Source organism: Eleutherodactylus coqui, chromosome 6, assembly GCF_035609145.1.
Source record: "Eleutherodactylus coqui strain aEleCoq1 chromosome 6, aEleCoq1.hap1, whole genome shotgun sequence".
Lineage (NCBI taxonomy): Eukaryota > Metazoa > Chordata > Amphibia > Anura > Eleutherodactylidae > Eleutherodactylus > Eleutherodactylus coqui.
In genome coordinates, this window is record NC_089842.1 from 233,614,819 (window position 1) to 233,628,879 (window position 14,061).

The 14,061-nt window shown below is 46.0% G+C and overlaps 1 protein-coding gene across 1 annotated transcript in view; it reads left to right on the forward strand.

Annotated features, from left to right (window-relative positions):
* RHBG (Rh family B glycoprotein) overlaps positions 1 to 10,670 on the forward strand; it is a 36,912-nt gene extending 26,242 nt beyond the window's left edge. Inside the window, exons 9-10 of the mRNA XM_066609106.1 lie at positions 2,851 to 2,924; positions 10,224 to 10,670. Of these exons, the coding sequence (XP_066465203.1) occupies positions 2,851 to 2,924; positions 10,224 to 10,289 (140 nt within the window). The 3' untranslated portion in view covers positions 10,290 to 10,670. The remainder of the gene's footprint in view (positions 1 to 2,850; positions 2,925 to 10,223) is intronic.
* The last annotated feature ends 3,391 nt before the right edge of the window (positions 10,671 to 14,061 follow it).

Below are 14,061 nucleotides of genomic sequence, written 5' to 3' on the forward strand. Positions count from 1 at the left end.
CCCCTGCTATGGGGAAATCCCCGAACTCTGCGGGGCTTCTTCTCTCCCTCCTCCAAGCGCAGCTGTTCCAGGGAATGGGTGATTTTCAGGCGCATGAAGCTCCGGTTTTCTGCGCTTAGAAAAATTGCATATTCGCGTGTTCATTTGCGGACAGGCGACCGGCTTTTTTTTTTTTTTTTTTTTCAGGCCCTAAGGCATTTATGACATGCCACCTGAAAAGTCGTAACATTTGTTGCAATCTCACTGCAGCAGCTGGAGGGTGTACAAAATGACAAATTTAAAGGTGAAACAAATTTAGCACCATCGTGCCCTATTTGATAAATTTGTCTGAATGCTAAAACAGTGGGGTAAAAAATTCCCCATATAATATTTTTTTTCCATATTGCCGCCACTAGGTGGCATTATGTTACCATCACGGTGTTGTACAGAAGGAATGCCAAGGATTGTAGTGGAATATTTGTTGTTTTGTAACAGGGCGTAGAAATTGGGAAATTGGTTTAACCCCAAGATTTCTTTCATTCATTGTATAACTCTCGGTTAGGCCGGATTCACACAGGCGATTTTCACGCATGAGTTCTTTCCTATAGCGATCTGGATGGAACTTGCATGTGAAAGGTATTTATTTCAATCTGTATAATCGCATGAGTGATTTTTCTCTCAGAACGATGGTCCGACAGAGGAATCACTGTGTGTCTTATTTTGGGGGCAATTCTTCGCAAAGAATTGGCTATTATTTTCAATGGGATCATCAAAAAAATGGCATCATACTCTCTTGCCATGACTTTTCCATGCGAGTGCGGTGCAGGATGCAGTTTTTACCATTTTAGCTATCTGTGTATGGATTCTGGCTTGGTTTTCAAGTCCCAGTCATTGATATAAGGCTTATATAAAGAGTCTATCATTGGCTTGCAGGAATGCTGTCTTCCAATAGGTGGCGCTGCAGAGCCATTGTTCCATCTTCCTTATTTTCCAGAGGAGTATGGATGGCCCTTTAAGGCCGGCTGCACACAACCTGGTCGGATTCCGGATGTGGGATCTGTTTTTTTTGGGGGGGGGTTTCTCCCCCTCCCTCCTCCGCAAGCAGAAAATTGCATAAATCTCCTCACTGACCTTTTAGGTGCTCTCCTTAAGAAGTGGTGATTCCTTTCCTGAGCGGTTGGTTTGAGAGTGCGATATCTGTCCAGGCTGATATTGTGATCGCCCGTGTGAATCCAGCCTAATTCTAAGCTTCTCTTGCATCATGTTTCAAAGAGTCGCCCACTCTCCTGAACTCAAGAAAACAATGGGGGTATTTATTATCAGGGAATTTTTGGCGCCAGTTTTCAGGCAGCATTTCTTCCCTTCTTCAGTTTAACGATGTGACAGATTTATTAAATGTCACCCCTTTAAATATGTCTGAAGTCCCTTTGTACAGCACCCATCTACTACAGTGAGATGGCGATAATTAGTTTTTTCAAAAGTCGCAATTCTTGAATCCAGCCAAAAACCTCAGTCCACTCAAACTCCGCCCCTGTTCTGGACCATTTTGAAAAGTGGACTGAGAGGCGTAACATCTATTATTTTTGGGCGTGAATCAAGAGCAAATTTGTCTAAAGTGTTTTGCACAAAACAAGCCACAACTTGTGCCAAAATGTTGCCGCAACACCAGTAATAAGTGTGCCTCAATAACCTTGTTGTAGCAAAGCTGAGCTTGTCACATAATGCGAGTGATATCACTATTGCTGACCTGACTTAAGTGTTGTATCAGAATAGGGGGGTGGGGACTTCTTACTTGTATGACACCAACTTATTTCACAGTGCTTTCAGGTAAATTATTTATTACCCCCCATCAAGTTGGGTACTCATTTTACCAAGGATGGGTCAACCTTAAGCCAGCTACATGAACCATGGTGGGATTGAACTCGCAACCTTCCGGTCGTGAGCAAGAGCTTAGGACTGCATTCTGCTGCCTTATTTAACACTTTGTGCCACATGAGGTGATAGAATTTTATCACCTATCCGCAAGATATCCATAGGATAGGTGATAAAAGTCTCTCTGGTGAGGGTCTCGCCAATGGGACCACCACGATCCCGAAATCTTGAGTCCCATGTCCCACTCTATTTGTCACTGTGAACTCACTGCACCTACATGAAGTGACGTGGAGCGTAAATAAAAAAGGCGCTCACGCATATGTAGCACTTTATTCAATGTCCTCCTCCCTGCATGGGATCCAGTGAGCCTGCAGTGAGGAAAAGAAGACCCCTGTTCTTCAGATCAATGGGGGTCTCAGCGGTGATAAAATGGGGGTCTTCTATGGATCGGTGATAGTGGATCACGGTACAAAACCTTTATGGGAGTTTTCCCACTAACATTTACCCGCTATTCATAGGAAAGAGAATAAATGTCTGATCGCTGGGAGTCTGTCTGCAGGGACCCTCACCGACCCTGAGACTAATACACCTGAATGCCCCATATGACTGGAACGGCGGTGCGCACACTGGACCACCTCCAGATCAATGCACTTCGCAATCCTTTCTCTATCCCACAGAAGTGAATGGAGCAGCAGTCAAACTTGCGCACGTTCTCGCCAGACTTGGAATCATTGGGGGTCCCAGCGATAAAACATTTATCCCCTAGCCTGTGGATAAGGGGGTTAATGTCTTTAATGGTGAAACCCCCTTAACATTACAAGTAAACCTGCCACCGTATCCTAACTCAATGCGATATCACCAGGAACAAAACGAAGAGTTCAACTGCAAGTTCAGCTCTGCTACATCTTTAGGTTTTGGTATTATTATTTTTATTTGAGTAACATCAGTTAAATGGAAAAATATCAGTTTTTTTGGTAACTGGATATTTTTGTCCAACAGGCTTCCTGATCAAGCTACCGATCTGTGGAGCTCCATCTGATGCCGAATGCTTTGATGATTCCGTTTACTGGGAAGTAAGTTCAGGGTTTCCGTCTCTGTTTCATTTTTGGAGAAGCGAAAATTATATGAAAAAAATTACAAAAAAACATGCATAATTAAAACACAGGATATGGGGGCGTGGCTTGGCTGCACAAGAGGGAGGACGTGCACTCCTGAGCTCTGCTAAGCAGACTTGGGAATCCCAGGATTTTCTGTCGCATCCTGGTTCTGCATACAGGGAGACCTCTTCCAGAGTCCCATAAAGACCATATCACCAAACCCAACAGCTTTTTTAAAAGCTACAGCGTTGGGAGCAGTTAGGACAAGGAGGAGAGTCTTGCGGCCTGCTAGGCCCATCACTGCCTTCCATACCCGGCCTAAAGTTCCGTGCCTACTACCTGGCGGACATAGCAGAATTGATCATGCAGCCGCACCGGAGAGAAGACCCGTGACAGATCCTGTCCCTGCTGGACAGGTGAGAGCTCACAGTTTTCCCCATGGGGCCCAGCGGCGTTGTGCTTTGCACTACCTGCACCCGTCGGTGGAGCCGGTTGTAGTGAACTAGCAGCACCAGAAGACACGTTCAGCCGCGGTATAGTGCTACATCACCCTCCCCTCGCACCACAACCCGACAGGCTCCGGTGATCCATGTAGAGGGCCAACGACTTGCTGCCTGACTTCCACAGAGACTTTCAGAGCAAACCCTGAGAGGTTCACACTCCCCAGAGACTGTCCCGGATTACCTGGGCCATCAGTGACAGAGGCCTTCAACCTTGGAGCCATTCCCGGCCAGCTGGTCAAAGTGCGGCCTAGTGACGCCTGTAAAGCTGGGACCTAAAGTTATGGCCTGTCCTGCAGAGAGGCCATGGCACCATGCAGACATCCTGAGAAAGGGGCCTTGCAACCTGGAACAGCATGCCCTCCCTTGGGTACTGAGGGAGACCAGGATGTGTGTATAAGGGGGCATCCGGGAGCCCCATCTGCCTTCACAGCCAGCAAGGCAAAAGGTGTGGAGAAGCTGGAAAGGGATTGAGTTGGACCTGAAAGCCTGTAGATCAACCCAGATTAGCAAAGCACAGGCCCCACTGGGTTTCCATGGAGTCCCAGAAGTTCACAAAAGCACACAATGAGTTTGTTGATGCGCATGGAGGCCTGGAGGAAGAAATGGCAAGACGGTGAGAAAAAAATCACAGACCTCGAAGACAAATCGAAGCGTCATAACCTTAAATTTCGGGGCATGCCAGAATTGGTGTCACCCGTCGACTTTCCCCAATATCTGTTTAAGATGCTTCAAATACTTCTCCTAAATCTCTTCCCCCGGAATACTCCATTGACGGGTGTATAGAATCCCAAAAGCAAGGTCAGTTCCAGATGCAGCTCCGAGAGATGTTCTGCCCCAATTCATTTTTATAAAATCAAAGAGGAACTCTTGTCTGTGGAGAGAAGAAGGGGACCCCTGCCAGCTCCCTACGAGAACATCCAGTTGTTTCCGGACCTCTCCGCAGCTACCCTATAGGCTCGCCGACAATTCTAGGCAGTTGCAACAGCACTGAGGAAAGCCAACAAGGAATGCTTATCTCCAGAAATGGAGAAATCCATGTAGCAGCATCTGTAGAAGAGGGCATGTCCCTCCTGAAGGCATAGGATGTTCTGGTTGCTCAAACGTCTCCTGTAGCACCCAGAGGATCCCCGTCTAAAATAGACAATTGGTCAGCCGCTGGCAAACATGGTTGCCACTCCTAGATTTGAATCATCCTACTAGGGTTAACACGATTCATAATACCTGTTTGTTTTATGCTTGTAAAACAGAGCTATGTCTAGTTGATTTGATATGCCAACCCCCTGTAATAACCCTTCACCTAAGTCCAGTAGGTACTGGGGGAAGTTTTGTTATTTTACAATTTCAGTAATTGTATTTGTGTTTTTTCCTCTGCTAACCCTTTCCAATCCACTGTCTGACGTCTGAAGACATTCTGATTGAAGGCTGGACAGCTCCAATGTCGGAAGACGTCCGGCAGAGTATTCTTACTGTATATTACTGGCCGCTCTGTTGTCAGGGGCCTCTCCGTCATGTCACATACTGCAGTACAGGCTCTAGCCAGCAGATGGCGCCATTGTATAATGGCAGAAAGAAAAAGCCCCCTAGGAAACCCTGAATCCAAAATTGGATGGCAAAGTGTTAATGTTTTAAGTTAGAGGCCTTTATCCTTTATAGGTTGTTCACTTCCTTTGACGTACCGTGACGGCAACGCAGTGATTAAATTACTCATAATTTATGCCCACTTCAATTTCTTCCTTAAATGTTAAAGGCCTGAACAGCCCTTTAACATAGTCTGTTGTGGGGTGAAGCCCTTAGACTCCGCGCAGATGTCTTCTTTGCGCAGGAAACCCATTTTCTGATGGTAAACGACCCCAGATGTACACATCCCAAATACCCACATGTACTCCTGGTCTCAACCCGGACAGGAAAAAAAGTTGCGTATTTATAGGTATAAGCCACGCAGTATCAGTTAAAAAAAAAATCTGTACCTTGACCCATTTAGACGTATTATGTTACTAGTTTGTGAGATAAATGCCTCGCCTACACGTTAGTAAATGCTTACTTACCTCCGAAACGACAGGCCAAGAAATAGCTAAAATACAAGAAGGGATACTGTTAATAGGAGGGGACTTTAATTCAGTCATAGACCCATCCTTAGATTCCTCTTCTGGCACTAGGCTCCCATCTCCGATTGGGCCACTCATGCACAGAGAGGAGCTTCATGACGTTTGGTGTTGCCTTCACGGTTCAGAAAGGGATTACACTTTTTTTTTCTCCACCTCATTCCTCCTATTCCAGGATAGACATGTTCATGCTGTCGGGGGGAAAGCTGGTGGGTTTCATTGGGGCCGAGATCGGAGCCATCACGTGGTTGGACCATGCCCCTATTTCCCTGATCCTTCAAGAGAGGTTTAACAATTCCCCATCCCCCTTGTGGCGAATGAATACATTCTTAACAACCTTGAATTTGAACAAATCCTAAAAGATGAGCTAGGATGTACTTTACAGTTAATGCAGGTTCGGTCCATAGTGTTTTCATGGTATGGAACTCTCACAAGGCCTATATGAGGGGCCTCCTTATAAAATATAGTTCAAGGGCCTAAAGGAAAAGAGAAAAAGAATTTAGACTACTGACTGACCAAATCAACTCCTCTAAACAAGGCCGACCCAACTCCACAGAGATCATAAGAAATATTTAAATTGCGCGCCAAGCTACAAAGCCTTTTAGTCAAATATGACATCTCTTTCCAGAAGCTAAAAATGCAATTTTTAATGTCCATGACAATCGAACAGGCACAATATTGGCGAAATAACTTAAGGGGGTCAGAGCCAAGTAGAGGATTAGTTTCCGACAGGAAGAATATCCTACACCCTCAAAAAATTCTAAATTAATTTGTGAAATATTATTCCTCATTCTATAACCTAAAACATGACCCAAACGTATATCAACCCCAACAGGAAGAAGTCCTAAGTTTCTTACAAAACACCAACCTCCCCTGCCTGTCGCCCAACCAGGTAGCTGACCTTTAATCTCCAATCACCCTCTTGAAGTGCTTGAGTCCATTAAAGTTCTGAAACTCCACGATGTTCCGGCCCCAGATGGTTTTTCGAATGGCTATTATAAGAAATATGCTTCACTTCTGGCCCCCCATTTGGCGTTGGCGTTCAATGGGGCCATGGACAGTGGTGCTTTCCCCTCAGAGATGCTGGAGGCCTTGGTGGTGATGATTCCCAAACCTGGAAGGTAGAATACCTCTCTGGCAAACTTCCGTCCCTTCTTCCTGTTGAACACTGACATTAAAATCTATGCAAAACTTCTAAGTAGACGGCTATTCGCAATAGTTCCTACATTGGTGGCGTCAGACCAGGTGGCTTATTAAATCGGCTATTCCTTCACTGTACTCCACGCCCTCTGCAAAAGTCTACTCCTCAGAATACATATTCCGTCCTCTCACTATCTCCAGTGGCACCCGGCAGGGATGTTCCCTCTCGCCTCTTATATTCGCAGTCCTCATGGAACCATTGGCAGAGCGGATCAGAGGGAATGTAGACATTCAATGGATAAAAATAGCGTGCCAAGAACACAAGATAGGTCTCCATGCGGATGATGTTATCCTGGCATTCACAAACCCTATAACTTCCCTCACCCAGGCCAAATCAACACTAGCCCAATTTGGAAAGGTTTCATATTATAAAGTAAATAGCACAAAACCCAGCTACCAAGCATGGGAATAGATTCCGCAACTAAGCAACATATATTAGATTTATTTCCATACTGAAGGAACGACTACTTCTTTCCATATTTAGGCATTACCATAACTTGTCCTAGCTCATTTTTTGAGAAGGTATGCGAACTATCATTAATTAACTATATCCCACGAATACTAAATAATTTTCGTAAACCCTTCATATCGTTGGCCGGTAAAATTGTAGCAGTTAAGCTGATGATCCTGCCACGAATTCTCTACATCTTTAGGGTGCATTCCCACGAACGTATATCGGCTCGGTTTTCACGCCGAGCCGATATACGTCATCCTCCTTTGCAGGGGGGGAGGATAGAAGAGCCAGGAGCAGGAACTGAGCTCCCGCCCCCTCTCTGCCTTCTCTCCACCCCTCTGCACTATTGGCAATGAAAGGAGGCGGGACAGGGCGGGGCTGAGTTGCCCGAATTAGCCCCGCCCATGTTCCGCCTCTCCCCATTGCAAATAGTGCAGAGGGGCGGAGAGGAGGCAGAGAGGGGGCGGGAGCTCAGTTCCTGCTCCTGGCTCTTTCATCCTCCCCCCCCCCCTTCCCTGCAGATGAGGATAACGTATATCGGCTCGGCGTGAAAACCGAGCCGATACACGTTCATGGGAATGCAGCCTTAGAGTGGTAGTGATCCCTGTCCCTGCATCATTCCTAACAAAACGTCAAGTAATGATTAATAAATTCATTTGGGGAGGGCCCATGCCAGAATCAAATTCTCCACCCTCGATAAACCATACAAGCTAGGGGGCATGCGGGCTCCAGACATTAAAAGATATTTCACAGCCACGATACTTGATCAAATTAAGTAGTGGTGGGTTGTGTGATTGCCCAAAAATGGGTCTCCTTAGAAGCCATGTCACTAGGCATCCTGTGATCTCCCTCCTTGTTGCCACATTCCCTTGCAAGCATACAACCATCGGTATCCATTTGGAAGCAATTTGTTTCCACAAAAGCCATTTGGGTCCTGGTCTTGGGCCTCCCCCTGCGATTCCTCTCTTCCATCCTTACAGATTTTGATTTCAGGGTCTGGATATCTCTTGGCATTAAGAAAATTGGAGACCTTTATAAAGATAACTTGGTGATGGACTTCCCACAAGTAATCCAGCTGCCTAGTAAACTGGGGTTTGCCCACTTGTGACTAAGTCATGCTCTACAGTCTCAGGATGTACAGAATCCAGTATTTCCTAAGTCGGCTTTCACCTTCTACTCTCTACTGACTAGTTCCTCCAAAGGTATATCCATATTCTATGAGGATTCCTTCTCCACAGGCGCCCCCAAAAAGTCTCCACATATGACAATGGGGGAATTGGACCTGAAATGGCAATTTAGTTTGGAAGAGTGGACTGGAAAGGATGTGGGCTGAAAGGCACATACCTCCATATGTGGTGGGCCTGCCCAGCCTTGCGTTCCTTTTGTAATTTGGTCTTTGATCTTATTGTTACTGTAACTCGTTAGTCTGTGTCCCCCAACCCAGCGCTGGCCCTCTGTGTTGTAAATACGGGCAAGCTTGCCCCGTTTCACTCAGTTCTCTTTTCCCACATCATTCTACCTGCAAGCCTTGTGATTGCCAGGCATTGGAAATCAGCAGGAGCCCCTTCAATCTCAGAGGTTATCAATTTGGTTAACCAAGCATTCCACTTGGAAGAAATTTATTCCCATCGATACTCCATTAAATCATCCTGTCTGCCTCGTGGGCAACATGGTTAGACTACATCTCATCGAGTCCTCAAAATGAAGGGCACATGTCTGGATATCGTTTCTCTGGCAGGGAAGGTGTAACGCAGGGTCTGCTGGTAACAGATACAGTCACTATGTACATGTATTACTTATCCTGTACTGATCCTGAGTTACATCCTGTATTATACTCCAGAGCTGCACTCACTATTCTGCTGCTGGAGTCACTGTGTACATACATTACTTATCCTGTACTGCTCCTGAGTTACATCCTGTATTATACTCCAGAGCTGCACTCACTATTCTGCTGGTGGAGTCACTGTGTACATACATTACTTATCCTGTACTGATCCTGAGTTACATCCTGTATTATACTCCAGAGCTGCACTCACTATTCTGCTGCTGGAGTCACTGTGTACATACATTACTTATCCTGTACTGATCCTGAGTTACATCCTGTATTATACCCCAGAGCTGCACTCACTATTCTGCTGGTGGAGTCACTGTGTAGATACATTACTTATCCTGCACTGATCCTGAGTTACATCCTATATTATACTCCAGAGCTGCACTCACTATTCTGCTGGTGGAGTCACTGTGTACATACATTACTGATCCTGAGTTACATCTAGTATTATACTCCAGAGCTGCACTCACTATTCTGCTGGTGGAGTCACTGTGTACATACATTACTTATCCTGTACTGATCCTGAGTTACATCCTGTATTATACCCCAGAGCTGCACTCACTATTCTGCTGGTGGAGTCACTGTGTACATACATTACTTATCCTGTACTGATCCTGAGTTACATCCTGTATTATACTTCAGAGCTGCACTCACTATTCTGCTGGTGGAGTCACTGTGTACATACATTACTTATCCTGTACTGATCCTGAGTTACATCCTGTATTATACTCCAGAGCTGCACTCACAATACTGCTGGTTGCCACGTAAAAGAGGCAGCTAAGCTTCTATAATACAGGGGACAGATAATATTTCGGATGGTTGTGTCCTGTGTTTGGTGTACAGATAACACTTTGCAGGCACTGATGAAGCAGTGAATGCTGGGAGAATTCACCTGTGGAGACTGTATGTCCAACCATATTCATAGAATCTAATTAAAAAACTTCAGCTTAATGAACCAATTCTCACAGCCCATTGTGAGGATTGCTACTTTTTCTTGACCCAAAACATCTTGGCTCTTGCTCATATTGTCAAGCTACCTTCCCTAATCGCAATTTCATTACCCACCAGTATGTGGCAGCATAATTCTATTTATTTTTGACTCGCAAGTCAAAAAAAAAAGAAATGAGCTAAATGACAAATCCAACTCTGCTACATCTCAGTGCCCACATTACTTCTTTATTCCAGGTCCCTGAAAAAGAAGACCACATCGCTGTGCCCACCGAAGAACCTGAGGAACAGACACGCGCCTAGTTGTACCGGGATCTCTGTTTTTTGCTGTGAGCTGAACCCGAGAGTCCAATCCTCTCCACTCACTGGGAACTGGTGCTGCCAAATATGGCCTCAGATGTCACAACTGGAAAGTGGCACAGACTGGTGCCAACTGGCATAAAGAATTTGCCTCCGTGTTCTACAACTCCCAGGCATTGACTTAGCCCCCTGTGTCTTTAAAGGTCAAAACAATTGTTATTAACATAAAAAGGGAAAAAAAAGCAGAAAACATATTTTTACACTTTTGTTCTATTTGTATTATGTTTTTCAAACCTGAATATACAAAGTGGATTTTATACTAAAACTTGTAGTAAAGCACAACAATCTATCCGTGTATAAATATATAGTATATGTGACACTAAAGGGGGCCTCCGCCTTTAATTATTGTCCTACATTGGTTTTACGCTGTAGGGTAGAAAAAAAGTTTCCTATCACCTTGAAGAAATCAGGAAAGCGCATTCGTTACTGGCGAAGAAAGGTGAATTTAAGGGCTCTTTTACACGGAACGGAATATTCCGCAGGACGCTGTCAAACTCCACACCAAAATCCGCAGGTCTAAATGCGGATTTTGATGCAGAATTGCCGACAGAATTCTGAAATTTCGAATTATGCATCAAAATCCACGTTTGGGTACGTTCACACATTGTGGAAATTAGTGCAGATCTTCCATAGTGGAAAATCCGCACCAAAATCTGCATAATGCTAAGTTCACATTCAGATTCCGCCTCAAGAAACCACTTCAAAATCCGCTGCGGTTCTTGGTGCGGATTCACATACAGATTGTGCCATGTCAATGGGCAAAATCAGCGGCGTACCTAAAGGCTCAGGGGCCCGGGTGCAAAAGTTCAGCTCGGCCCTCCCTCCTCGCCCCGTATGTATGCCTGAGGGCCAATGTCCACGTAGATAGATATGAGACTAGGCAAGATAGATAGACAGACACGTAGAAAGACAGACAGACAGATACATACATACCCTGGTGCCTGGCCTACTTCTCTGCTCAGGAGAGCAGGTGTATGCAGTGTCAGCAGGAGGGAAGCAGCAGGGAGATGACATCATCCCTGGGCCACTCGATGCCTTGCTGTGCTGTGTCCGTGTGCCGGTAAGTCTGTGTCCTCTTGGCTCCTTCCTCCACTCCCCTCCTCTTCCCCTGTCCTCTCTCCAAGTCCTCCCCCCTCCCTTCTCCTACTCTCCTCCTGGCTTGTGCTGTCAGCCGGACCACACTAATTTAGCAAGCGTCCGCCGACAGTGCAAAGTGAAAGTGACCTGTATATGCTGAAGGGTGGCCTCTGGGCCCCCTCAAGTGCAGGGGCCGGGTCGCCATTGCGACCCCGGCACCCCCTGCCAGTACATCTATGGGCAAAATCAACATGCAAAACTCCAGGAGCATTTCCGCAGCAAGAAGTGACGTCACTAAATGGGGTTTGTTCACCCAATCGTGGTCCTGTGTAAGAGTGCCGGCAATCAGCCCACAAATGAGCAAACACAAATGAGCCAACAATGATGAAAGTGTTTGGTTTGGATGAGCGATCGTATTAAGCATCATTCATCCCCTGATCGATATTGTGGCTCATTTGTCTTTTGCGCAGGCCCATGGGGGACAAATGATTGTTAGTATGATCATGTGGCCCCCATACTTTTTCATCATTGTCAGCAACACATTCCATTTACATAGGCACTTGTTCTTTGTTTCCTGATCATCGGTCAAGGTAAAAAGGTTCCCTATAGTGTGCATTGGCCTGTGCAAAGGGCCGTTAAACGAGTGCTGATATCACCAATCACTGTTCGTCGTCTTCCTAAAATTATTTTAAATGGTCGTTACTAATTATCATCCACCATAAAGAAGAAAAGACGTAATGACAGGTATGTGCAGACACGGGCCGGGCACAGGCTCCGCCTCTCGAATGCAGAATCCGACCCAGTCGTGTGCAGCCGGCCTAATACCTGAATATCCCATGTAACCACTTCACCCCTGTGCACTCGAAGTACTAAGTAGATAGATTTTAGGAATAACAAAGCTATTAGCAGTAGCTCGCACATGGTTTCTACATAGCAACAGGAAATTGAAATATGTAGAACATGTATTGTTAAGATCCAAGGTGCTGGATCTTCTAATTAATCGGTGCAGGTTCTGTTGTGTAGTGCATTACTGCAGGTTAAGTGCCATTGAAACGAATTGGACTTAGCCTGTAGTACCACCCCAGGCTACTGTATAATGTACGGTGCTATTAAGACCGCCATGACAACATCTCCTGGCCATAACTTGTCTGTGTAATTTGACACACAGACATCTTTGGCTCCCTGCTTTTCCATCACCCTTTGGACTCATGTTCATAGGCGGGTTGGATTCCGCATGCAGGAATCCGACTCTGCCCATGGTCGAGGATAGTGCTTACCTGTCCGGGTCTTCACTGCAGATGTGTGCGGAAGTACCGGCTGGGGCACCGGCGCACATGCGCAGTAGAGATTTTTTTATGAAATCTCCACTGCTTTTCCACAGAATCCATGGCCTGTCCACAATTGACTTGCGGACGGGCCGCGGATTGGACGGTCTCCATTGAGTTCAATGGAAACCGTCTGTGCGGGAACCACAGCAAAATGGAGTATGCTGGGATTTGTTTTCCAGACCAAAAGGTCCGCAAAACACACCCAGATGCTTTAATTCAGCTGTGGACACCCATGTCTTCCTACAGGCAGCTTGAACTGCAGTTCCCACAATCCAAATTTGCCCATGGACATTGGCCCCTTCTGTGGCGACCGGGCGCAGACCTAGGAGGGGGATAAGCAGTGGGGAATAAGATGGTAGTAGTCACGGTACCTCTACTCTCCATTTCCTCTTCCACTGAACAGTTCTTACTCTTGAGTACTCACACTTAACATGTTTTCTCCTTCCCACCGCACTGGCTGTTCTCTTAAGGGCTTAGTAAAGGTTGTCTCCTTGTTCCTCACTGGTCTCTATCTCAGGAGTTCCTGGACTAGTCTGACTTTACTCCACCTACTCCTTCTTCTATACTGTCAGCTAACCCAATCTGAAGAGGAGACCTATTACACAATTCCACGCTGTGTCTGTTCCTGATACCTGGCTTAACACTCCCCCAGACTGTTGCTAGGTGACCTGTACTAACCAGGGTCTGGAGAATATTACCAGTAGACACAATACAGTAAGAAATTATGAACACTATAACAGCATAACACTTCACATTTATCACACACAGCATTAAACCTGATTTACCGATGACATCACCACAGAAGTGCTGGAGAACCCAACCCTGGGGTACTACATTTCTTCGTTATCTGCACCTCCACACAGTTCCTGCTTCTACAGTACCCAAGATAGTAATAATGGCATCTGTTGTACCCCACACAGTAGAACTGTTCCTATTTTGTGCCCCCTGTAGGCCCCACACAATAAGTGCTTCTTATAGTGACCCTCACGCAGTAAAAGTGCCCTGCTTAGCAATAGTGTGGAATAGGCCCCTCCCTGGCTCAGTGGGCCCTGGTATCTGCCTGGCCTTGCCGGGTGCTGACGCCAGCCTTGTTATAGGCACAAACATACAATCTCTGCTCGAGTGATTAGGAAGACCGCCATCAGGACCCGGACACACAGTCCACACAGGCCCCAGAGATTTTAACTTTGTCAACGCCTGAAGTCGAGGACAGATTGGGATACCTTAGACTTTCTTAGCAATGATTCCAAGATCTCCCACTTTCAGGTTGCCTGTAGGCGGTGGGGTCTGTAGACAGTCTACATCTCTTT